General features: G+C 43.0%; 1 protein-coding gene and 1 pseudogene across 3 annotated transcripts in view; both read right to left on the reverse strand.

The window, feature by feature from the left end:
• The window catches only part of SIRPG (signal regulatory protein gamma), a 56081-nt gene that overhangs the window by 18502 nt on the left and 10549 nt on the right, over nucleotides 1–27030 (reverse strand). For 2 of the 3 annotated variants that reach the window (XM_017872533.1, XM_017872532.1), the window contains exons 1-2: nucleotides 8865–9005; nucleotides 204–560 (exon numbers count right to left, since the gene is read on the reverse strand). In XM_017872533.1, the coding sequence (XP_017728022.1) occupies nucleotides 204–560; nucleotides 8865–8937 (430 nt within the window). In that variant the 5' untranslated portion in view covers nucleotides 8938–9005. Of the gene's footprint in view, nucleotides 1–203; nucleotides 561–8864; nucleotides 9006–12734; nucleotides 12906–27030 lie in introns of those variants that run through there. The other variant, XM_017872534.1, reaches the window with a different exon arrangement.
• On the reverse strand, nucleotides 13087–25590 carry LOC108529965 (signal-regulatory protein beta-1-like; annotated as a pseudogene).

Raw genomic sequence — 27030 nt, forward strand, 5'->3', positions numbered from 1 at the left:
CCCATCATTTACCAGCCATGGAACCTTGAGCAATAGCATGATGTCCCTGGGCCTTAACTCACCTGATCTGTAGAAGGGGGTGACATCAGGTCATGAAAATGAGCACCCACCACCACACCTGATTGTTGCTCAAAGAATGGAAGGTGCTATTATTGAGTTATTGTCACACATCAAGGGATGAGGGAGATCCATGCTGTACTCACCACGCAAAGCCATCTCAGTGCCTGGTCCAGACTTAAACTCCACGTTCTCAGGGCTCCCTTTTCGAAACTTCACACAGTAGTAGGTGCCGGCATCTGCTGGGGTGATGCTACTGATGCGGATGGAAAAGTCCATGTTGTTTCTTTTTGTGAGGTCTGAAACAGTTGTTACCCGGGGGAAGTGGCCTTCTTTTTGATTGTAGATTAATTCTCGGCCTGGTCCAGCTCCTTTGAACCACAGGACAGGTCCCACGGGAAGCAGGGAGGTCACAGTGCAGCGCAGAGTGGCCGTCTCTCCAACTGCGACCAACAGGAGCTTCTCAGGCTGAATCATCTGTAGCTCCTCTTCACCTGTAACTTCTGGAAAGGAGCACAAAGCAATCATTTTTTCATCCTTACATAATCCTGTATTTCCTCGTGTTTATCAAAGACATTCAGTGACTGGGTGCACATCAGGAATCAGGAGCAGGACTTGATCTCAGCACACTGAGTGTATTATCTCATTTAACCCTCACAACAAGCCTATAACATGAAGTCATATTACAGTTGAGGGCACTGAGCCCTGAGGCACAGAGAGTTTCAATTTTTTTTTTTTTTTTTTTTGAGAGAGGGTCCTGTTCTGTTGCCCAGGCTGGAGTGCTGAGGCATAATCATGGCTCACTGAAACTTCAACCTCTCAGGCTCAAGCCATCCTGCTACCTCAGCCTCCGAGTAGCTAGGACCACATGTGTACACCACCATGCCAGGCTAATCTTTGTATTTTTGTAGAAACAGGTCACACCATTCTGCCCAGGTTGCTCTTACTTGAGTGCAAGTGATCCACTTGCCTCGGCTTTCCATAGTGCTGGGAAGGCAGGTGAGAGCCATCAAGCCCAGCCAAGGGATTCAATTTCAAGGTAGAGCTTTGGGTTGAGGACCTGAGTAGAACTCCTGAACTCTACTTTGAAGTGTTTATATATATATATATACACACACACACACATATATACACACACATATATATACACACACACATATGTATATTATATATAATATAATATATTATATATTATATATTATATATGTGTGTATGTGTGTATTTAAAAGCTGTCAGTAAAGCTATGTGTCTTCTGCAGGCTGTTTTTTGCCTTTCCAAATTCTAGAGGCTGCCCACATTCCTTTCTCACTGTCACATCTTCCCATCACTAATATCTTGCTTGCATCCTCACATGTCCTTCTCAAATAATTAATCTCCTTCCTCCTTCTTATAAGGACCCTTCTGATACATTGGGTCCACTCTGACACTAGATGCAGTATTAAAACCACTGTCTTAAAAATGCTGAAGAAAGCAAAGGAAACAATGGACAAAGAACTAAAACAGCAGGAGTATAAACACATTAACAAAATAAGAACAGCCAGAATGAGAAATTATAAAGAGAAATCCAATAGGAACTTTGAAGTTGAAAATACAACAATTGAAAGTTCAGTAGAGGGGTTCCCCAACAGGTGTGAGCAGGTGGAAGAAAAGTCATAAAGCTGCAAGGTGGAATAATTAAACTTATTAAGACTGAGGTATGGATGGAAAATGGAATAAAGTATAGAGAACAGAATCTAAAGGAATTCTGGGACACTATCAAATGGATTGAAATACACATTATTAGAGTCCCAGGGGGAAAAAGAAGAGGAAGAGAAAAAGGAGCAGACGATTATTTGAAGAAATCACGGCCAAAACCTTCACAAACTTAATAAAATACATGAATGTACAAATTTAAAGACACTGAAGAAATGCAAGTTTAACTCAAGGATAGAATCTGAGACCCACACTAAGATACATTATAATTCAGCTGTCAAAAACTAAATTCAAAGAATAGGGAGAGAAGTGATTCCTCGCATTCAAGAGACCCTCAGTACGATTATCAGCTGAGCTCTTATATAAAGTATTGGAGGCCAGAAGACCGAGGGATGATGTGTTCAAAACGCTGAAAGAGGAAAAACCTGTCAACCATGAATTCTATACCTGGCAAAAGTGTCCTTCAAACACAAGGGAGAAATTAAAACATTCTCAGATAAACAAAAGCTAAGATAGTTCATGACCACAAAACCTTGCTTACAAGAAATGTTAAAGGGAGTGCTTCAGCTGGAAATGAAAGGATGCCATATGGCAACTCAAAGTTATATGAAGAAATAAAGATGTCCAGTTATATGTAATTTTTTTAAATCGTATTTACCTGATACCTCAACATCCCACAAACAAGTTGTGAGCATCCTGCCAAACCAGGTACAACACTGTGATAAAGCTGGTCCCAGCCACAATTCCTCTTCTTGTCCTCCTCTACTGTGACCTAGTGATACTGAAACATTTTAGTAAAACCCATCATGCTTTTTCTTTGTGTCCTCCATCCTGACTTCCAGAAAAGGCAATGGCTTCCCATCTCTCATCTCTCTTGCTTCCCCATCTGCTTGGTTGAGCCTTCTCCCTGGGAGCTCCTCCCATATGGCTTCCTGTGTGGCATGCCCTACCCCGCTATGCCTCTCCAGATGAAATTTTCATAACCATGGTAGAGTGATCCTTTAAGACATAACCTGCAGGACTTACTCTACCATTTTCACCACTAGTGGCAATGAAGAGGGGATTATTCTAAACCGGGGTAGAAAGTTCCTAGGAGATGCACTTTGACTGTTCATGGCTTACTGATTTGCTACTTATTGGCTCCACAAATTTGAGAAGGCTTTTTACCCTGATGGCTTTCCTGTGCTGTGCTATGCACAGTTATGTGCTGCCTTCTGGAGTGCTGCCAAAGCTCTCTATCCTAAAGTGTGTATCCTATTCCAATATCAATAATGACAGCCGCATTTCTTCAGAGCACAGGATGATATAGCAACCTCTTCAAAGAAGACTCATATGATACTTACAATAATGTCACATAATCCAGAATCTCTAAGTTGTTCTGAGGTACCAGTGGCAATGTATTCTTCATTTACAAATTTTACTTACAAATTAAAATCACAGGCACTCCTTTTAGTGCTTTCAAACAAACAAAAATACCTCTTCTCTCTAGAGACTTTGGCAATGATTTTCATTCCTCTTGGAATCTCTAGACCACTCCTGATGGTCATAAACTTCCCCAGGGCTTCTAACGCAAAACAAAAAATAAAACAAAACAAAAAAGCCCCTCTCTGCCTTGTTCTTTACTTCATTCTAACAAAAAATGACTAGAATCTACTGGCTTGTGTTCCAGATCTAGGAGGAATACTTTCTGTTGCAAGCATTAACCACTGGTTGTCTCACAGGCCAGTCCCTGCTCATCTGAAATGGCTCTCATTGGAACTTAAACTTCTACTGAAACACAAAATTTAAATTTCTGTCAGGTACAGCTGCACACCTTTCTGTTGACAGTGGCCTTATTACTACTGGATTTGTTGATGCAACAATCCTCAGCCAAATACTAGATAACTGAATTGAACAGCATATTAGAAGGATAATAAACCATGAGCAAGTGGTATTTATTCCTGGAATACAAGTATGTTTCAATATACGAATGACAAACAAACAATATGGTATGCCATATTTATAGAACAAATAGAAAAAACATCTATTTTGATCCTGATAAAATTTTGATCTGTTTTGATCAAAACATCTATTTTGATCATGATAAAAACATGATCATCTATTTTGATGCAGAAAAGCATCTGATAAATTTGTACATCTATGTATGATGAAAACAATCAATAAAAGGGATATATGAATACTTTCACAAGATGATTAACATTCACATACTCATACTTTATTTTTATTGTACTGATCATTGCCAAAAATTAATTTTTTCATTCACCTATTTACCATGTGTGTTGATTACTGTCTTTCTCCCCAGTGGATGCAAGCAGCAAAAGGGCACTTACTTTTTCTTTTTTATTCTACTGAAGTACCCCATGTTTCTATGTCAGATCCTGGCACATAGTAGGTATCCAATAGATATGTGTATAATGTTTGAATTGCTCAGTGGGACATTTCCCTCGAACACCGAAATCTTCTATTTTAGGTGGTTTACGTCTGTGGAATTTGACAGAAAATGAGTTTCCCACGTAGAGGACTTAATGAAAAAAAAAAAAAATCAATTTGCAAACATATAGAAAGTAGAAGAGCCCAGAGAAGAAAACCACAATCCTCCTACACACCACATAGCCCACTCCACTCCCAAGAGCAGCAGCTGCAGAAATCTCATGGAATAGAATCAAGGCCAGAAGTGTTTGAGTAATGGTGAAACCTGTGACCTCAGAATGCCTGAGTTCAAATCATAGCTCTACCAGTTACCAATGAGTGAGCTTGGAGCACTTTGTGCTTCTGTTTTCTTATGTTAGGGAATGTGACAAGAATATCTACTTTGTATATAATGATCACATGAAGAAAAAGATGTAAGGCATTTCCAATAGTGTCTGTCACATGGTGAATGTTCAAAAATTGTAAAGTTATTGCCTGGTAGATTTTCTAAGGCTTGGAGGCTTCAGTGGACATCAGATGACAAGGATAAGGATAAGGATATGGATACGGATATAAATATGACTATAATTATAGGTAATATAGGCAGATCTGTGTCACTTGTATCCCCACATTTTTTTCCTCAACTCTACCATTCATGGAAGAGGAAATTTCAGAATAGAAATGCACAGAAATTCAGTTTTGAGGGAAATGCATTTTACCAAAGGAGAAGTTTGCTTACCTGTTGCTTATATTAACAGATTGGGGGACTTTGAGTGGTAAGATTAGAGAAATAGGAAGGAGGCAGAATGGCTGGGCAATAGAGAAAACCACACATCTTTTTAATGTGCATTTCATGTAGACTGAAAAAATGAGTTGCAGGTTATAGTAAAGAAAGTGTTTTTAAAATCCTGTGTGTGTTTCAACATGGTCACATGAGATTTATCTCAGGAATGCAAGGGTGGTACAACATTCATAAATCTCCAAATGTGATATGCTACGTCAAGGCAATCTTGAGCAAAAAGAACAAAGATGGGGCCAGGCATGGTGGCTCATGCCTATAATCCCAGCACTTTGGGAGGCTGAGGCGAGCAGATCACGAGGTTAGGCTATCGAGACCGTCTTGGCCAACATGGTGAAACCCTGTCTCTACTAAAAACACAAAAAATTAGCCAGACATGGTGGTGCACACCTGTAGTTCCAGCTACTTAGGTGGCTGAGGCAGGGGAATCGCTTGAACCCGGGAGGTGGAGATTGCAGTGAGCCGAGATCGTGCCACCATACTCCAGCCTGGTGACAGAGCGAGACTCTGTCTCAAAAAAAAAAAAAAAAAAAAAGAACAAAGATGGAGGCACCACACTGCCTAATTTCAACATTGACTACAGTGTCAAAGTAATCAAAAAGGCATGGCACTGGCATAAAAAGAGACATTTAGACCAATGGATCAGAACAGAGAACCCAGCAATAAACTCACACATTCACACTCAATTGACTATTGACAAAAGTGTGAAGAAAACACAATGGTGAAAGATCTGTCTCTTCAAAAAGTGGTGTTGGGAAAACTGGATATCCATGTGTAGGAGAATAAAATTAGACCTTCTTCTCATGCCACATACAAAAACAACTCAAAATGGATTAAAGATTTAAATGTAAGATCTGAAACTGTATAAGAACTAGAAGAAAAGTTTCATGACATTGGTCTTGGCAATACGTTTTTGGATTTGAGCCCCAAAGCACAGGCAACAAAGGCAAAAATAGACAAATGGCATTAATAACAAACTAAAAAAGCTTATACACAGCCAAGGAAACAATCAAGAGTGAAGAGACAATCTACAGAATGGAAGAAGACATTTGCAAAGCATACATCTAATAAGGAATCCATATACAAAATATATAAGGAAGTCAAACAACTCAACCATAAGAAAACAACCCTGTTAAAATATGGGCCAAAGATCCAAATAGACATTTCTCAAAAGAAGATATTAAGATGGCAAGTCAGCATATTAAAAATATCCAACCTTACTATTCATGAGATAAATGCAAATTAAAACCGCAGTGAGCTATCATCTCACACGTGTAAGAATGGCTATTATCAAAAAGAGGAAATTTAACTAGTGTTGGAGAAGATATGGAGAAAAGGGAACGCTTGCAGACAGTTGGTGGGAATGTAAATTAGTAGAGCCATTAATAAAAACAGTATGCAGGTTCTTCAAGAAATTAAAAATGTAACTCTTATCTGATCTGGCAATCTCACTACTGGCATATATCCGAAGGAAATGACATCAGCATGTCACAGAGATATCTGCACTTCCATGTCCATTGCAGCATTATTTACAATAGCAAAGATATGGAATCAACCTAGGTTTCTATCAGCAGGTAAAGGGAGAAAGAAAATGTAGTATATATGCACAATGGAATTCTAATCAGCCTTACAAAAAGGGAAATCCTGTCATTTGCAACAACGTGGATGAACCTGGAGGACATTCTGCTAAGTGAAACAAGCCAGGCACAGAAAGACAAACACTGTACGATTTCACTTATATGTAGAATCTAAAAAGTTGAACTCATAGAAGTAGAAAGTAGAATGGTATTTATCCAGAGTTAGAAAAGGGGTGCAGTTGGGGAGATATTAGTCAAAGGATACAAAATTTCAATTTAGATAAGAGAAATAAGTTCAAGATATCTATTGTACAATGTGGTGTTTATACTTAGTGAGTTGTATTCTTGAAAACTGCTGAGATAGCAGAGTTTACGAGTTCTCAGAATAAAAAATGATAAATATATAAGGTAATGCATATGTTTATTAGTTCAAATTAGTCATTCCACAATGAATGCATATTTCATAATATGTTGTTCGTAAGTATATATACTTTTGTCAAATAAAACTAAAATATTTATTTTGTTAAAAATTTCACTGAAAACAGAAAATTAAATAAAATGTTGGAGAAACAATAATTAAAAATGAAATCTCATATGTGAATGTACATGTACATGCATATGCACATGTGCATATATATATGTGTATATGTAATGTGTACACAAATATATATAAAAGTTTGGCCTATCATGTTATTACGTAAGGTTGTTTTATGCATTAATTGCAGTTATTACAAATTTAAAAATCTCAGTAAAATATTTGGCACATAGAAATATTCCAACATATTTTTAACAACATTTTGGAAATACATACATATGCTAGCGTTTTACCTCTGGTTGTTTCTGACTGGCGTGATGGGTGAGTATTAATCTAATGTTTGCTTCGCTGCATTTTCTAATATTTCTGTACATAGCATAACATGGTTAAAAGGGTGATAAACTCTGGAGCTGGTCAACCTGGACTTGATCCCAACGGCTCCATGGACTGAGGTAGGGGACAATGAACAAGTTCCTCCCTCTGCCTCACTCTCCATTTGCAAATAGGGCACAAGAGTTGTAGCTTTCACACAGGGATGTTGTGAGGATTAGTTGACTTCATACAAGCAAAAGATAAGTGTGTCTACCTTACAGGAAGAGAGCAATTGCTGAACTATTACTGCTGTCATTTGGGTACAGTGTATGTGTAAGAAAAATAATTTGAACAGTGAGATCCTTGCCCTCTAAGACCTGTGAGGTAACATCACAGGGAGGCCCACTGGGCAACTGAGAGGCTATTGTGCCCAGCCCTGTGACCAGGGGTCAGCTGCATGGTCTGAAAAGGGGTGAGGACAGGCAGCCTGTCTGGGAGCAGTGAACAGGGCTCTCCCAAGTGGCACCAGGAAAGACATCCCAATCCTGTCTGCCTGGGGGAAGGGAAAATAAATTCTCCAGAGGAAAGTCAAGATGACTAAGGGAGTTTGTGGTGCCTGTTATGAGCTGAATGTGTCCCCAAAGCAAATGGGTTGAAGCCCCAGTCCCCAGCGCCTTAGAATGTGACAAGGTCTTTAACCCATTTATGCCTGAGGTTGCAATTTTTTTAATTTGAAAAATCAGAACTTAGCGATGCCCTTGAGCAGTAGGATATAAATAACTCCCACAAGCTTAGTGATCCAATAATGGAGCACTAGGCATAAACGGGTGAAGCAATTTAGTTAAATGAGGTCATTGGTGGGGAGCCTTAATCCAATATGGCTGATGTTCTCATAAGAGAAAATGAGAATACAGACACACACAGAGGAAGACCATGTGTTAAGACACATGGAGGAGATAGCTTTCTACAAGCCGAGGAGAAAGACCTCAGTAGAAACTAACCCTGCTGGCACTTTGATTTTGCAATTCAGCCTACAGAACTGAAAGAAAGAAAGCAAATGTCTATTGGTTTAGTCACTGAGTCTGTGGTGCTTTGTTATGGAAGCCCTAGGAAAGGAATATAGGGCACTGTAAGCACAAAATGTGGAACTTCTTAAAGAGGAGGAGGGCACAGAAAAATGGGTGGGAGGACTCAAGACAGGTAAGGATTTAATAATGATTCTTCTGTGTTTGTCAAATAAAATACCATAAAAATGTAAGTAATTGTGATGGTGGCAGAAGCATCACAAGGTTTGATGCCTCTGGTAGCCAACTGCAGATCCACAGAGAAAGTGCTCAGCTCCCTGATCTTCTGCTTTTGGACAACGTCCAGTCCTTGACTTTCCTTGGCAGTGCTTGTGCTGATCTGAAATCGCTGCAAGTCCAGGGGCAAGGCTAGGTCCAGGAGGCAGGGAGAAAGGGTTCTAGCCCAATGCAATGCTCACCTGTAAGTCCCAGCAGTAGAGTCAGAAGCAGGAAAGGACCAGGAGGATGGGACCAGGAGGCTGGGACAGGCATTTTGGAGACCTCAGAAGCCTGCTCTGTTCAAATGTCTGTTCTGGGGAGATCTCAGGCCCTGCTCTGAAGAGCGAAGACAAGCCCTGCCTCCCTCAATTCAAGAGGAAGTGGCTGTGATGGAGTGCAACAGTAACCTGCTTCTAGATTGTGACATACAAATCAGGCACAGCAGGCAGCTACAAAGCAAGGAGTTACTCGTGCTCCATTTTCAGGAGAATCAGACAGGGTTAGCAGAAATAATGCTTCCTGCCTGCCTGGGGCCTGTGCTCCCTCCTCATGACCCCAACCCCATTTTCAGGTCTTCTTGGTGATTTGCCATTTGGGGCTTTTAAGCCAAGAAAGACCTGTTGTTAGGAACTGTTTTCTAAAGTCTTTATTTCAAGACCCTAGGATGTGGTTGGCTTGTGGTCTCGTTCTGCACCAGCCTCAACCAAATGCCACTCAGCTGGAGGTAGGAGAAAGGTTCACAGGACCTGCTCAACACTGGAGAGGAACCACATCTTCTCCTGAAATGATTTTCTATTCCAACCTTTTATTCCTATAATTGGCAAAACTTAGCCCAAATTCAGTCTCTTGAGGACCTTAGCACTTTCATTTGCCTGCACCCAGCAGAAGGAATTATTTCTTGACTCCTTCCAGGAGAGAAACTGGGTTTGGGGTAATAATCAACTGATTTGTGGAGTGAGGTGGGGATTGTGGGTTCTGGAAAGGGGATAAGGTTATCATGAGGGAAGATTATGGTGGGCAGGTTCCTGGGGCTGTCACATCAATTTCAATACCCTTTCTTCTACATACAGAGCACCTATTTCATTCGCCACTGAGTTCAGATAGGAAATGAGGAAAAAGGAAAAATCCATGCTCCCACCAAGAGTGTGTACCAAGGAGTTGGGGAAGTCGCTGGGCCCTTCTATGCTCAGTTTCAATCTCCTAAACTGGGAATAGTAAGTCTTTTTTTGCAGTGTTTTAGTGACGATTAAAGAGATAATGCCTATATCATGCCTGAAACCCAGTAGGTCATTATTGATGCTCACGGTGCCAGGTGAAGAGCAGGCACTCAAATGTTGTTTTTGAGTGGATCCCTACTGCATGCTGAGTTGCCCACCAGTGGCCTTCTCCCAGCAACCCAGGCCTCCTGAGACCCAGCTTATATGGTATATTTGGACTACCCCTGCCACCTTGAAATCAATTTCTCCCTCTGGATTCTCTAAATCCTGCTCCTTGTTCATCCATAGATTAATTACTCCTCTTACAATTTCCAGCTGTATGATTTTCAAAAAGACACTACTTTTCTGAGCCTTAGTTTGATTATATGTAAATAAAGGTTAGAATATGCACTTTGTAGAGCTATGGTAGGAATAATATAAGCCATACTGAATGCTTTAATCATAATTAATTATAAGCAAAAAAAGTGGCTATAATTATTTTCTGTGTACAGTAAGAGTCCACTGGTTCTCTGCCACGGTTGTGCTTTAGAAAAGCCACCTTGTTAAAATAAATGATTTCTCTTCCAGCATCTATGACTAAGAAAGACCTGTCCAGAATCCTTATTTCACATGTGGGTTTTAGATCCTTAATCTGTCATGAATAATTGTCAAATCAAATTGTAAATGTTATCATGTTTTAATTGAAAGTTCTGTTTTAATGTGGCAGATGTATACAGGGTGAAATCTTCCCCTCTTTCTCCACATCCACAGTAATGAAAACACAAAATGAAAAGAATATATGAATCAATGTCTAATTACACTTGAATACAAACAATTGGCCTCTATGTGACATGAAGGAATTACAACAGCTATCATTTATTGAGAGTGTCCTGTGCTCCAGATATGGTGCCAAGCATTTTTCCATTGGTAATGTCATTAAATCATTGCTCTGACCCCATGAGGTAAGCTCAACCATTAACTTCCTTTCACAGGTGAGAAAACCCGAGGCATATGGAGAGTAATGAATTTGCTCAAGATCACCCAGCTTTTAGAACTGGAACATAGGCTGCCACACTCCACAGCCTTCACTTTTAATGGTTGTACTATGATACCTCTCATAGGAAGGGAGAGGCATCCCTCAGGAAGAAAGCAGAGAAGAAGCCATAGTCTCAATTAGGAGCAGCCCTCACAGTGAGGCTGGGGCAGGTGCAATGCTCCATGAGGCCCTGACAATCCATGATCACGTGAGGAATTATTCCTGGGAAGATGGCAGTGCAAACAAGAATCACCAAAGATTTGAGGAACAGCACTGCAGCTAACAAATTCAAGAAAAACAGTAACTCAAAAACAAATAGCAATCAAAAGAACTTCCCACCTGAGCAAATATGAAAAAATAAAATGTGCAAAGTTCTTTAAAATTAATATACTTAATGATCTTATAAGGAAAAGAAGAGGGAAGTAAATTCATAAACCAACATCAGGCATGTGTTAATATGAAACAGAAATAGGCGGGCATGAAGTAACAACAATCGTCTTGAAAAAATACCAAAACACAGACTTTGGAAATGAAAACACAATCAGTGCTGACATTTAAAAAAAAACTTAATAGGTTGACTAGCTGACTATACATAAATAAGTGTAATAGTAAGTTAGTAAACTGGGTGATTATGTAGGGGAAATCTCCTGTGATACAGCACAGAGACAACCAAACAAAGTAACGTGGATAGGTAAAAATATACCACAATACTGTGGTATATCTTTTCCTATTGCTCTATTTTTACCTAGCCACATTACTACATTACCTTGAGAGGTGTGAGTCATAAAGTATTATGTCTCCAAAAATAAGAATTGGGAATATAAGACTCAAAAATACATAGAATGGTGTCAGGAAGATGGCAGAATCTGTGCTTAGAGCAGCAAATGCCTTCTTGTGAACTTCAATCCTTCAGTAAAGATCAACTAAGTAAATAGATGCTTACAATTTTTGTGGAAATCGTGTGGAGAATTGAGTTTTCCATTTAGGCTGACTTGGGGAAGCATGGATAAAATCTGAATGTTTGAGAGGACCAGGAGCCTGGGAGTCCATGAGCTAAAATTCTTCTTTGTCTGCCATGTTTCACCCCGACTCGTCACAGCAGGTGCAGATAACCAGGGACGACTGTGGGACACATGAGAAACTGGGAGCTGGATGCCCCAGAAGACTAAAGACGGAAGACTGTGGGCTTAGGAATCAAAACTTCCTAGTCTGAAATCCAGCTCTAACAGGTCCCAGCTGTGTGATCTTGGGGTCACTATTAACCTCCCTGTTTCCTGAGTTTCCCCAAGTGTACAACGGAGAGAATAATCATACCATCTTCATAAGTTTGTGATGGGAATTAAATGAACCAATATATGCAAATTACTTAATACTATCTGACCCTGTCCCCCAAAAGTTATGTATTCAGTATTACCTTTATCATTATAGATAGTAGTTAAACATTATTGTTATTAGGTAGTGTTTTGGTTATAGCAACAATTTTAAAAAACAGATCCTCTGCCCTCAAGCACTTATGATGCAGTGTGACAACCTTGGCCAGTGGCTGGCAGAGGTGGAGTACCACAATAATGAGCTGAGGTCATGTGCCCAGCCCTAGAATCATGGAGTCATTACTAGCACCAGGGGCATGGTACAGGCATGATGTCTGGGGAATCAATATGACCCCAATAAGGGTCTACGCAAATGCTCATGGAAAAGCTGTTCCAAATCTTGTCTCCTGCTGGGATGGGAGAGAAGACATGCTCCCAAATGGAAATCAACAGGAGCAGGTGAGATGGGCTGAGAGGGTGAGGAGGCATCATGTAGAAATACACCCGTGTAGAGCAGGCTGCACTCACCTGTGAGTCCTGGCAGCAGAGGAAGTGGCAGGGGTTGTCCAGATGGGCTGGGAGACAGGGATGGACATGGCCTGCCCTGTCAGACTGTGTCTCATGGAGAGAACCCAGACTCTGCTCTGCAGGAAAGGAGGGCATCTGCTCACCTGCTATGTTGTCTGAGGAGTGAGGTAGCTGTAGGGAGAAAGGACCATGAGACTGAGACCATCCTCCATTGTGAAAGAGGAAGCGGACACAGTTGCCACCTCTGGGAAGTTGTCAATGTCTGCGCTTGGGGTTCCCAGGCCTGGGGAGCATTAGCTAGTACTGGAGAGAGGTCAACTGCTCCAGAACCTGCTCTCTGTTTCAGAGGCACTCATCTCATGCCAGGGGTCCCATGACCCTTCCTCATTGACAGCCCAGACCGAGAGGGCTCTGCAGCTAAGGACTGAGCTTGCAGCTTCAGAGACCATAATTCCAGGTGTGGCACATTTGAGGGCTTGTGGCTGTAGTAACCTTCTGGGATGAAACCAAATCCCCTGGACAACCCCTGCAAAAGTCCCTTAAGCCAACACCAAGGAACAAGCTGAGCAAATCAAAAACGACAATTCTTCTTAGATCTGTCAGAAAAAATGAGGTCACAGGGCAAACCACTGTCAACTGGGGAGCTGGGCAGGGTGATATAGAGAATCACAACTTCCTAAAGCCAAAGCCTCTGTGGGAAGCAGTACCGGGGAGGAAAAGCTGCACTGCAATTGAAGAATTTCTTGAGGCTCAGTGTGGGCCAGTCTTAGAAACAGACTCCAGGAGGACCCAATAATGGAGGTCTCCCACACTTTTGTGAGTTTTACCTCTGGGAACTTGATTAGCTCCTCAGAGTGAATATGGGAGAAATACTCACTTGTGCTCCCAGGACATGGAGAGGAAAAGCAATCATTTAAAAATATACCAGAGTGTCCTGTTGTTCTTTTGCTTGTTCCATATAGTAAATACACAAGACAAAGGCAACACTGTTCCAATTACTGTGGATACATTTTTACAAAGAAATAAAACAATTTGACACTCAATGTTTCTAATGCTTTGAATTATAGTGTACTAAATATTTGTTTGAACTTCCTGCTACATTTCTAACTGACAATAGGACAGTTTCTAATATTTTGACAAAAATTATGAGGATCACAGAACAACCATTATTTTTCCCATTGAATGTAGAGTTGTTTTCCAGGACTTCATGGCTTCCAGTTATCTTTACAGTCCTGCACTGCCATGCAAAGTAAGAACATGCAGAATAAGCACACGTGGTAATATAATACAGTGCTAAGTAGAAAAACTGATCAGGATAAGAGGAACTGAAATTCTAGGATAAGAGAGGAAAATGACTATTTTTCGTAACCGTGGTTTACAAAATGTGTCTTTAATAAAGTGAAATTTGAACAGAAACTTACTTAAAGGAAAGAAGAGAGTGAGCCATGTAGCTGTTTTGGGGAAGAAGCAGAGGAATGATACGATTTGACTTTTCCAAAAAAAATCATTGTGACTGAAAATTGCAATCCAGTAGAGACGATAGCAACAGTTTGAAAGAGATGATACTGATTGGGACCAGGAAGGAGTGATGGAGGTGAGAAGCACACAGGTTATAAACACAACTCAGTGGTATACTGGAGCAGGCTTGGGCTGATTCAGGAGAGCCAATTGTCAAACTTTCAGGAATTTTGCAATCCGGTTGCTAAACTGTTGGAAGCTTGAAATTGGCCATATTGGGAGTATTTACACTACCAAAATTGGCAAGCGTTATAAATCAGCCTTCTTTATCCTTTTGAAGAGTCAACTGTTATACGTTTGTCATCTCACCAGTGGACATAAGCATTTTGAAGCAGAATTGAATATTGCATGTAAATGAAAACGAAATCGAGGAAGACTCCAAAGCTTTTGGACTGTCACAGCATTCCTGCCATAAGCAACAGGGTTAGGAAAGTTGCAGATTGTCAGAAACAACTAGTGTTTCCATCCCAGAGAGAGGAGGGAGAACTGCTTTCTTTGTAGGTGGGAGGAGTAGGACACTGTCTTAGTCCATGTGTGTTGCTGTAAAGAAATACCTGAGGCTGGGTAATTTATAAAGAAAAGATACATTTGGCTTGTGGTTCTGCAGACTGTACAAGAGCATGGTATCAGCACCTGCTTCTGATGAGGCCCTTGGACTGCTTCTACTCATGGTGGGAGACAAAGAGGAATGGGCATCACATGGTGAGAGAGGAAGAAAGAGAGAGAGAGAAGAGGGAGGTGCCAGGCTCTTTGTAACAATCAAATCTTGTGAATACTAATCGAGCAAGAACTCAATTATTACTGCAGACAGCACCAAGTCATTCATGATGTATCTGCTCCCATGGCCCAAACACCTCCCTTCAGGCTCTACCTCTAACATAGGGGATTAAATTTCAACATGGGATTTAGAGGAAACAAATATTCAAACTATCTTGGATGCTTAAACAAAGAGGAAAGAGAATTGTCTTTTTCCTTAAAACTGGGATGGGGGTTCATTGGTATTCAGGGGACATAGAGAACCTCAACAAGGCTGGGGAGATGGAGTAGGCGGGAATCCAGAAGACAGAGTAACTACTGAAAGGCTGGAGAGAGTCTGGTTTATGGCCTGTCTCAAAGTGATGGATGCAAGGAATCCTGGTGCGTTCAGATTTAGTGTGTTTCTCACATTCTAGGGGGATGCTGTGAGTCAATGCCCAGAGCCCCATTCTTTGGCCCCTTCTCAGTACCATGTGTGAAGACTGCACTCTAGGGCATCAAGGTGGTAGAAACTGAGGGTTCCACGTGGCAGGGGAGGAAGGAAGGAGCTGTGGGAAACACGTCCACGTTTAATCATCTGCTCATCCTTCAAGAAATGTTTCCGGAGAGCCTGTTATGTTCCTGGTGCTGGTCTCCTCCTGAGAGGTCTGTGGTGGTTGGACAGACAGCTCTGAGATAGGATTGTGCCAGCTCAGTCCTCCTCCTAAGTCCTGGCGCCCCTTCCCGCATCCTTTCCACGCAGGCACTCAGAGGATCAGAGCAGCAACAGCTTTCAGAGTTGCCCATCTGGGGCTTCTCAACATTACAGTGGGGATTCCTTAGAATGGAGTTCAGCATCAAATAATCTAGAGACGGCCTGTCAGGGACCACCCACAGAGTTGCCCCTCACTTGGCACCCTCTTCTCACTTCCCGCATAGGCCTCTAAGGCACTGTGGACACCTTTGAACAGCCTTGCTGTAACCCACTTCCTGCAGCACCCACACACTTCCTGGGGCTGGGAGCCTCTTAGAGGGTTTCCTGAGACTCCTGAGGGTGTGGAGGAAGCTCGGTTACCTTCTCTAAACTCCACTGAACCTGATGCTGCATGGCATGTGAGCTGGGCTCTCCGGCTGGCCTTGCCCTTATGGGGCAACCCTTGGCCAGCCGTTCTGTCCCCACACTTATAGTCAGTCCTCTGCTTCAGTGGATGTTAGATGGCAGAGACATCAACCACCAGCCGCACCCTGGGGTCCAGGAGGAGAGCTACAAGGAGTGGGGTAGTAGGAGCTGGCATGAGTCCTAGAAATCATGAGACAGGAGGAGCCATGAGAGGGGCCACCTGGGACAGACCTCCACTTACCCCATTCAAGGCTACCTGCACCCAACAAGGCTCCAAAACTTTTGAATCTGAGTCCTGCCCTGGATCCAACCCGAGGCAGAAGCTGGGGAAAGAGGCTCCTTCTTCCCAGTCATCCCATCTCCCAGTGCCAGGCTCTCCTACTGGAAGGAGAGGGCGGAGAGAGCTAGTACTCAGGTATTCATACAATGCAAGGAAGCCATGGACTTGTTTCTGAAAGGAGTGATGCCTCCTCAAGAAGAGCCTCAGGCATGTCCTTCAGGAGGGATTCCAGAAGAAGGCATTGTGCTCCTAGGAGATGACAGTTCTAGGCAGGTTGTGGTCCCTGAAGGCCTTCCCGTGGGACAAGACACGAAGGTGGAAGACAGCACTATTGATGATCCTGACCCTGTGTTTGCCCAGGCTAATATATGTGGGATGTCTTGGTTTTTAATAAAGAAAGCTTAAAAAAGAAAACCAAAAGACAAAGTTCTAAACTAGCAAAAGCCTCATAGAATAAGGATGTAAAAAAAAAATATTTTTGTACAACTATAAAATGTGTTTGTTTTAAGCTGAGTGTTGTTACTAACAAGTAAAAAAGTTAAAAAATTAAAAACTATAACATAAAAATTTTACAGCAAGCTAAGGTTAATATATTATTGAACAAGGCAAAATATTAAAGAATCAATTTAGCATAGCCTAGACCAGGCATTGTGTCACGTGTGTGTAGTCCCATCTACTCAGGAGGCTGAGACAGGAGGATTGCTTGAGCCCAGAAGTTCTGGACTGAGTGTGTACACTAAGTTCAGAATCAATGTGCTGACCTCCTACAAGAGAAGGGAGCACCAGGTTGCCTATGGAGGAGTGAACCAGCCCAGGTCAAAAACGGAGCAGGTGAAAACTGTCGTACTGATCAGCGGTGGAGTCATACCTGTGAGTGGTGCCTGGGCAGCACAGTGAGACCCCAGCTCTTCAAGAAAATTAAAAATAAAAAATGTATATACTTTCAGTGTGGCCAAGGTGTATGGTGTTTATAAAGTCTACACAGGGTAATTTCCTAGGACTTCACATTCATCCACCACTAACTCACTGACTTAACGAGAGCAACCAGTTCTGCAAGCTCCATTTATGAGAAGTGCCCAATACAGGTGCACCATTCTTAAAAATCTTTTAAAAAATTATTTAAAAAGTCTTTTATACCATACATTTACTGCACTTCTTAATGTTTAGAAATATTTATTTACTTACTTTTTTTTTTTGACACAGAGACTTGCTCTGTTGCCCAGACTGGAGTGCAGTGGTGTGATCGCGGCTCACCACACCCTTTAACTCCTGAGCTCAAGTGATCCTCCCACTTCAGCCTTCCAAGTAACTGAAATTACAGGTGTGCATCAACACACCTAGTTAATTTTAATCTTTTTTTGTAGAGACAGGTTATCATCATGTTGCCCAGGCTGATCTCGAACTCTTGGGCTCAAGCCATCCATCTGCCTCAGCCTCTCAAAGTGCTGGGATTACAGGTGTGAGCCAAAATATCTGGCTAGAAATGTTTAGATACACAAATACTACTGTGTTCTAATTGCCTAAGTATTCAGTACAGTAAAATGCTGTACTGGTTTGTGGCCTAGGAGCAAGGAGCCATACCGTATGGCCGAGGTGTATAGTAGGCTATCCCTTCTAGGTTGGTGTAAGTACACTCTGTGATGGTCACACCAAAAGCAAATTAGCTTGTTGAAAGCTGTTGTGAGACCTTGGTTCTTGTCTTCTGAGTTTGAAAGAATTTAAACAAGAGACACACAGCAGAGGAGATGCAGCATAGAGTAATTTATTGCAAAAGGAAAATAATATTTTGAAAGGTACAGAATAGACAGTACTTACTGAGAGAGAGAGAGAGGATTCAAGATGGGCTGTTCATAAGGATAAGACAGCAAAGACTGGCACCAGCGAGGCTCCCTTTATGGGAGTCTTCAATGATTATTCATAAGGAGGTGGAAAGAGGTGTTAGAAGTAAGCATGTTCTGGGCAGTCCTCTGGGTGCACCTGAGCAGTAGCTGTACATGCTTGTTCATACATTGCATAGCTCATTAGCATCTTAAATCTCCACCCAGGGATGTGTTTTTTACTATTATAATGAGAAAAGGGTCAGTTTGAGGACAGGTAAAATCAAAATGCACAGAGGGGAAATCCCTACTATAGATAGCTTTGTTTTAATCAGCTCAGTTAGAATGCCAGTGCTGAGTCTTATTGTATTGACTGTTCTACCACCACTGTTGCTGCATCATGAGAACATGGTCACTTCTTTGACCACCTATCCTCCCTCAAGGTAATGACACATTTCTCAGGATGTATCCCCCTCGTTATGAAATGCATGAACATGTTAAGGAAATTGAATTGATAATTTTAACACTTCTGAAAATATTTCTTGAAGACCAGATATTTTCACAGGAATATTTCTTTCTTTCTTTCTTTTCTTCTTTTCTTTTCTTTCTTTTCTTTTCTTTTTTTTTTTTTTTTTTGAGACAGAGTCTTGCTCTGTCGCCCAGGCTGGAGTGTAGTGGCATGATCTCAGCTCACTGCAATCTCTGCCTCCTGGGTTCAAGCGATTCTCCTGCCTCAGCCTTCCGAGTAGCTGAGACTACAGGCATGCGCCCACCATGCCCAGCTAATTTTTGTATTTTTAGTTTCACCATATTGTCAGGCTGGTCTCGATCTCTTGACCTCATGACCCACCCATCTCAGCCTCCCAAGGTGCTGGGATTACAGGCGTGAGTCACCGCACCCGGCCTTTCACAGGAATATTTTACCAAAAAATTAAAGAGGAATTAAAACCAATTGTAGCACACACACACACACACACACACACACACACACACACACACACAAAACAGGAATGAAGGAGATTTGAGAAAATTGTAAAATATACCCAATTTAGATGATATCAGGAAATTTTTGTTAATTTTATTAGCTGTGATAACAATATTGAACTTGTAGGAAAACGTCCTCAATCATCAGATCACCCAGGATGGACTCCATTTGCAACTGCAGGTGCATGCATGACTGAGTGAGCAGTGGACGTGACTATGCACCTTCCATGCATCTCTGATTATAGGGGAAATTGTCCTCCAATTCCTGTCTTCACTCTTCCAGCAGGCGGGGACATGGACAAATCAGTGACCCAGCATGGACCCAGCAGATGAGGCTAATGCCTTAGGGCATGCAGGAGGAATCTGAGCCTTTGAAAAGTCTTCTGGAGCAGAGACCCCTCCTGGTATTTTATGAGAGGGAAACAGGACATATTTTGGTCAAAGAGAGGGGAGTATCGGCCAACTTCAGGTCCTTGGGACAATGCCTAGCAGAAGGGAATATTTCTCTAATTAGCACAGTTTTGCTGTATAGGCTGATACTGGCCCTGTCTTCAGCGACTCAGATTTACCTTGATTCGTTTAGACTAATCTCCTGGTCTAATGAGGAGACATCTTCAACAACGTCTCAACATCTCCCATTGCTCCTCAAGTTCTGAGTTTCCCTTTGGTTTTTTCTTTCTTTTCTTTTTTTTTTTTTTTTTGAGACAGAGTCTCAAAAAACTGGATGTTTGAAGCAGGAAAGGAGAGTATAGATGAACAGAAATTTGCACGTAGTAAATGTGCAGAGGGATGTCGTGATTATTATTAGTCAAATATCAGCATCAGGACACAGAAGAGGCTCATGCTGTGACCAGTCATGGTCCACATGGGGCCTGGTCCAGTCTTAAATGCCTTTTCTGATTTTCACACAGCAGATGCCAGAGTCTGCTGGGATGAGGTCGCAGATGTGATGGAAAAGTTTAGGACAGAACAAAAATGAGGCAGAGAAAGAACAGCAGGAAGGCTGATCTGACAAGGAATGGAGAACATAAGTAACCGTCTGAGACAGAAGGCAAAACACAGGACTCCATGAACAGATGATCTCCCTGTATCCCTCTTCCTCCTTTAATATATGTTTGTGTCAAAAGATCTACCAAGTTGTGCATCAAACTCTTAGTAATGGCGACTCTTGGAGTGTGAGATTTGGGGTAGACAGCTGACTTTAAAAAGCTACTCTATATGTATACATTTTCTAGGTTATTTTATAATAAGCATGACTATTACTGTTAACATGAAGGAAACAGACAAAATTTTAAAACCAGGAGTAACCTCACCAAGAGTGGCCTCTGAGCTCTGCTCCTTCTGTTGGGCTGAGACCTCTAGGGCAAGGCTTTTTCTGCCCACCAGCTGCCCACCATGCTCCACCTGGTAGGTGAGCACATCATCCCTGTGGGCAGATATGTTCACCAGGATCCAGCTTGTTCAGTTGTAGGTGCCATCCTTAATCTCAGTGAGGGTGGAGGCTGTTTCTATCTGGGACACGTTTCTGTTCTCCAACCAAGTCAACTGTAGGTTCTAGGGGTAGAAATTCTTCACCTGGCAGGTGAGGTTCACCTGGTTCCCTGCCTTTATGGGCTGTTGAGTAACATCCAAGAAGGGTGGAACTGAAACAGGACAGGGCAGAAGCTCTGACCCTGCGGCACAGACAGATCACAGGGAGGGCTCCATAATGTAGCTCCCACCACCACAGTGCGGGCGTCACCAGGACAGTGCTAGGCAGGCAGCACGTGCTCAGACATTGAGGGTGCTCTTTGCATATGAGTGAAATTATTAAGCATAACACCCAGCACATAGTAGGTGCTCAAGGACTGGTAGCTCCTGTAGCTCCTACTAGGCTAAGAATAAGTGAAATCTACAAGCACAACCCCTGGCATACAGTTGAAATGTCATAACTGCAGCAAAATCAATGAAATCACCAAGCACGTAGGGGCTTGGCTCATAGCAGGTGCTCATTAATTGTAGTTGCTCTTGGTGAAATAAATGAAACTATCTAGCACAGAGCTTGGCACTTTGTGGGTAGACATCTAGCTGCTGCCATGACAATGATAGTAAGTGNCTGACCCTGCGGCACAGACAGATCACAGGGAGGGCTCCATAATGTAGCTCCCACCACCACAGTGCGGGCGTCACCAGGACAGTGCTAGGCAGGCAGCACGTGCTCAGACATTGAGGGTGCTCTTTGCATATGAGTGAAATTATTAAGCATAACACCCAGCACATAGTAGGTGCTCAAGGACTGGTAGCTCCTGTAGCTCCTACTAGGCTAAGAATAAGTGAAATCTACAAGCACAACCCCTGGCATACAGTTGAAATGTCATAACTGCAGCAAAATCAATGAAATCACCAAGCACGTAGGGGCTTGGCTCATAGCAGGTGCTCATTAATTGTAGTTGCTCTTGGTGAAATAAATGAAACTATCTAGCACAGAGCTTGGCACTTTGTGGGTAGACATCTAGCTGCTGCCATGACAATGATAGTAAGTGACCAGTACATCTAGGTGCATGGAAGGTGACCAGCACAGTTAGGAATTAGATTCCAGGAAATCCACGCCCTGGAATAAAAGCCAGAGGGGAGGAGCAGACTTGGCAGCCAGATATGGGGTGAGGCTAGGAGTGAGGGTTCTCTACCTCGAATGGCCTCAGACAAGTTTTCAGTCCCACAAAGAGGGCCCCCCGTAAAGTGACATGGGCCACCTCACAGATGACCTGAAAGCAAAGGTCTCCAGAGGCCAGCACCACCCTGGCTGTGCTACAGATGCTGTAGGACATACTTTCTCCTGCAGGGTCCACATTGATCTGGAAGCCTGAGAGCTCATTCCTATTTTTGAACCATTTCAGGGTGATGTTTCAGGGGGAGAAGCTGTGGGACTCACAGGTGAAGCTCACTATGTGCTCAGCTGTGGTCCTCACTGCAGTGCATGATACCACGGGGGCAAAGGGTTTGGCTACAAAAGGAGCATCGAAAAACAGGAGACATGACTGAGATGACCATCACCAATGATGAGCGTGTGACACGTTAAGAACCTTCATGGACATTAGTTTTTAATCCTTCTAATAATACAGAGAGGGCGGTGTCCTCATTTTACAAACCAGGCTGGAAAGGCTCTGAGAGGTGAGGAAGTCCAGACTTGAGTTCAAAGTTCTCCTCTCTAAACAGGGTGACTTCCACCAATCTGGGCACAGGAACAAAGTTACTGATTAGTCTCCCTCTGTGTATTGACTGGTCCTAGCCTGCCTCCCCTGGAGAGTTCACCAATCTCAGACAGTGCCGAGACCAGCTGGGTTGGGGAGACCCTAATCCAGGGCACTAGAGGAATTAGAGACACACAGAAAATATAGAGGCGTGGAGTGGGAAATTGGGGTCTCACAGCCTTCAGAGCTGAGAGCCTTGAACAGAGATTTACCCACATATTTATTGACAGCAAGCCAGTGATAAGCATTGTTTCTATAGATTATGGATTAACCAAAAAGTATTCCATATGGGAAATAAAGGGGTGGGCCGAAGTAAAGGGTTGGGTCTGGCTAGTTATCTGCAGCAGGAGCATGTCCTTAAGGCACAGATCACTCATACTCTTGTTTGTGGTTTAAGAATGACTTTAAGCTGTTTTCCACCCTGGGTGGGCCAGGTGCTCCTTGCCCTCATTCCGGTAAACCCACAACCTTCCAGTGTGGGCATCATGGCCATCACGAACATGTCACAGTGCTGCAGAGATTTTGTTTATGGCCAGTTTGGGGGCCAGTTTACAGCCAGATTTTGGGGGGCCTGTTTCCAACAAGAGAGGGCATTTACAGAAGCCAATACAGGGAACAATGGTGAAGTGGTGCCACTGTGAGAGCTGGAACCAGGCTGCTCAGCCCAGGAGACAGGTGGCCTGACACACCCAGCTCCTCATCTGTAAAATAGGACAGCATTTCTGCTTCCCAGGATGCAGTGAGGATTAAATGGGGCACTGTTTGCTTTGGATCAAACACAGAAGATGCTTCATATAAGTGAACAAAGTTCTATCTTTAACCCAAATTTCATGAATACACAGAGATCTCTCTTAGGTATTTATTAATGTGTTCCATATAGTTCATACTTTTCACAAATATTCCAGCAGGATCTGTGAAAGAAAATGAAGTAATTAAGGCTAAAGCTTTAATGTAGAGCCAAGAGTTTGTAAGAGCATTGCACCTACACCTGCTAAAGGTCAAGCCACAGGATGTTGCCGTAGATCTGAATAACAACTGAAGTCAAGGTACGTGGGATTTTGATCTCTCTCATCCTGGAGTACTTTAAGTAACCAATGAAAACAGGTTTGCAGTTTAGAATTTTTGCCCAGCCAATGAACTCTCTCTAAAACCAACTTTTTTGAAAATCCCCTATACAAAACCTTTCCTGCACCGCCGTATGAGACTGTATTCAGCGCTTCTCTGACTCTGTGTACACAAAGTACAATTCTTTATTTCTCGAATAAATGCTATTTCTTTGGGCCTTTCTGCCAATATTTTTGTTGTTGTTGTTAGCAGGCCTAATCTGTGCCAAGTGCTGCCTTTCAAAAGACGGAGCATTTTTGGAATCTGGGTCTTCAGTTGGGTCAGGTTTGGATTGACAAACAAGATCACTGAGTACTGAGAAAGCCAAAGGTGGTTACTTTTTTCATCATTAGTTAATTACAAGAAACACAGACCCAGGCCATCTAAGCAGGCAGGAACCCATCCTGCGTCCTGAAAGCACACAGATTAGAGAATCAGAAAAATGAGGGCAATTTCTTTCCATAGACAGGTCCTAAAGGGCATCTCCAAATTGCTAATTACTACCCTACCTCTTCTACAACAATCACCAGGAAGCATATATCACACATATTTGCCTTTGCACATATTAACCTGCTCCCTAACATGTGTCAAACATTTTGAGGGCACAGGAAGGAGGGTGTCACTTGAACAAGAGAAGTTATCAAGACACCACCAGCATGGGGACCCTAGCGGGATGACAGGCTGTAATCAATTTCCAATTATGGGAGCCCAATGCCGCTTGCTGCCTCTATACCTCTCTTTAATCTTTTTAATCCCCCTCCATCCATGTGAGGGGCTCCTCGTGTGAGCCCCTTTATAGGATGAGGCTCAGAGAGGAGGCCTGGCTGGCCAAGGGCCAAAAGTGGATACAAACCCCACCCTGGTAAGATAAGAGAAGACAAATGAAAAGCACAGAGCCTGGCATGTAGTAGGTGCTTAACAAATGACCCCTGTGACTGTTATCAGGAGGTTTGGTCATTACTGCTTCTGAATCTACACATTTATCCTTTAGGCAGAAGAACAAAGAAACCCTGCTCCCTGCAGCTCATGACAAACCCAAATGACAATAGGAGCAGAAACCGAGTGAGGATTCTCTCCCCTTTACTGAACAGTCCCCTCAGGAAACAAGTTTGGCAAATTGGCTTTCAAAACACAAACAACATCACAGATGCCTCTCTCCAGAGGAACTATATACAGAAGCTGGAAGCATTTTGGAAGGCATAGGGAACAGACTTCTCCATGACATCTTGGTGTGTGGGGGGCAGGGAGGATCCTGGGGCTGAGGAGTGAGTATTTGCTGGGATTCCAGTGCTTGTTTAAACACAAACATGTTGAAATTGTTCCCAACACTGAGGCTGGGACCTGAAGCTTAAACCAGGCTTCTCCTCCTCAGCCCCTATGGCCTGCTCCATGGGACGGGTCCTGGCCAGGCCACTGGGGCCTTCTGAGATGTCTCTGGCCCATGTTGTTCTGAAGCATCCACACCCAGAAAAACTGCTCTCAATGCTCAGCAAAATGGGGGACCACTTTTGCTAGGGGGCTGTGTATTAGAATCTTCTGGAGTCATTAAGAACTTTGGATGCCCAGGCTAACGTCAGACCAATTAAACTGGCATTTTTTAAGGAGGGAGCCTTGGGCTGGATTAAATTTTTGTTTTTCAAATTTCCCAGATGATTCTAACGAGCAGCCAAGATCGAAAGCCGCCAGACCCCACCCCAAACCCCATATATCCTTGAGGCCTGGAGGAGCACTGACCCATCTGAGGTCTCATAGCTTCAGCATCACATAGTTCACATTTATGGAACATTTACTGCACTCCAGGTGCTGCTATGAGCATTGAACAGGATTTCACTCCTCCAGTCTCTGTCCCCAGTCTGTGAGGTCAGTGTCATCATCAACAGGTGCAGACACTGGGACTCACTGTGGTAGAGCACCTTGTCCCAGGTCACAGAGCCAGGAAGTACCAGAGCCCGGAAGTGGCCCAGGCAGTTGGGCTCCTGTCTGCCCCGCACTAACCACTGTTCTGCGGAAACTCAGTAATAACCTGAACACCACCACCATTCAGGACGCTGTGCACATCTTCTCCCATCTTCACAGAACCCAGAGGGGGTTTGGTGCATGATTATCACCATTGCACAGATGGGGAAACTGAGGACTCAAGGGAAGGCAAGAGTGGCCCAAGACAACAAGAAATAACAGCTTGATTTAGGGGTGCCTACAATGTGCTAGGTGATTTACAGAGAGAACCTCAAATCCTATCCCCTTTCCTAAAGGAGTCGTGATGATCACCATTTTACAGATGAGGAAACTGAGGCTGAGAGAAATGAAGGCGCTGCCTCCTTGTCCTCCATGTGTCCCAGTGGGCACCTCCTGTGTCCCACCAATCACTTATGTCCATTAACAGAGCAAGTAAGTGCCCTGAATTCTTGAGTCCCAACACTGACCGCACACCTAATTGTCCCTTTGAGATTCTTGACTTCATGCAATTCTAGAGAGAAGCCTGCCTCCTGGATACCCAGTCCCAGATACCCTGTAGCCATAAAACACTGTGGGCTCCTGATAGCCTGAGGGGAGAATGGAAACTCTTGCTCACAGTGGCCCCACTCACCCACTACAAAATACCTCATCTCCTCATCTTTAGTCCTCAGCACCAAGAAGGGATGGGCACATGCTCTGCTGGGCTGCAGGAGGCCTGACTTTTCTCCACAGATGCTGCTCAGTGAAGGAGAAACAGCACAACACGGGGGAAGAGTCCTAAATACTTCATGTGTGCTGAGACCTGTCCTTTAGGAACAGGCTTGACATAGAATGAGCCATCTGCAGAACTTTTCTAAAGAGAATGTAAAGCCAGCCCCTCCTACCCCTACAGGACTTATGTTTTGTTTTGTTTTGTGTTGAATGCTTTTTGCTGTAGAACAGAGCAATGCAAGAGTTTAGAATGAGGTTGGAGCATTTCTTCACACTTTAAAAAGCATAGTTGAGGGTTGCAGAGACAGGGGCTATGAGTCAGACTGGTGGGGATCAGACCTTGGCTCCCTGACCTGCTCACCTCTCAGGTGTCCTCTCTGAGCTTTAGTGCCTCATCTTTAACCCATACTCTGTTTGCCCCAAGAATACTCTTGTCTCTAATCCTAATGTAACAGAAATGTATATAATGTTACATTAGAATTAGAGACAAGTTCTGTTTAGAAATAACTCCAAGAACAGTTTTTATATTTTATTTTCACATTGAATATCAGTCAGATTTACTTCAACCTCAGAGAGCATGTTTATGTAAAATTAAATGAGCTCTGGCAGGGAGCTGCACTTTGTTTTTCTTTCTAAATGGGTTAAAAGAAGCAACAAATGGCTCCTCCTTCCTAGCACTGGTTATAAGGAGACTCTGGCACAGCTGCTGCTCCCTGCTTCCCTCCTGCCTCCCTCCTTTCTCATCCAGGGCATCAATTAGGCTGATAATAAGACAAAGAGGAGTGAGCACTTTACTAGGAGGTAGCAGATTGGGGTCACACCTGAGCCACTTACTAGACGT

Source organism: Rhinopithecus bieti, unplaced genomic scaffold, assembly GCF_001698545.2.
Source record: "Rhinopithecus bieti isolate Rb0 unplaced genomic scaffold, ASM169854v2 scaffold_7580, whole genome shotgun sequence".
Classification (NCBI taxonomy): Eukaryota; Metazoa; Chordata; class Mammalia; order Primates; family Cercopithecidae; genus Rhinopithecus; species Rhinopithecus bieti.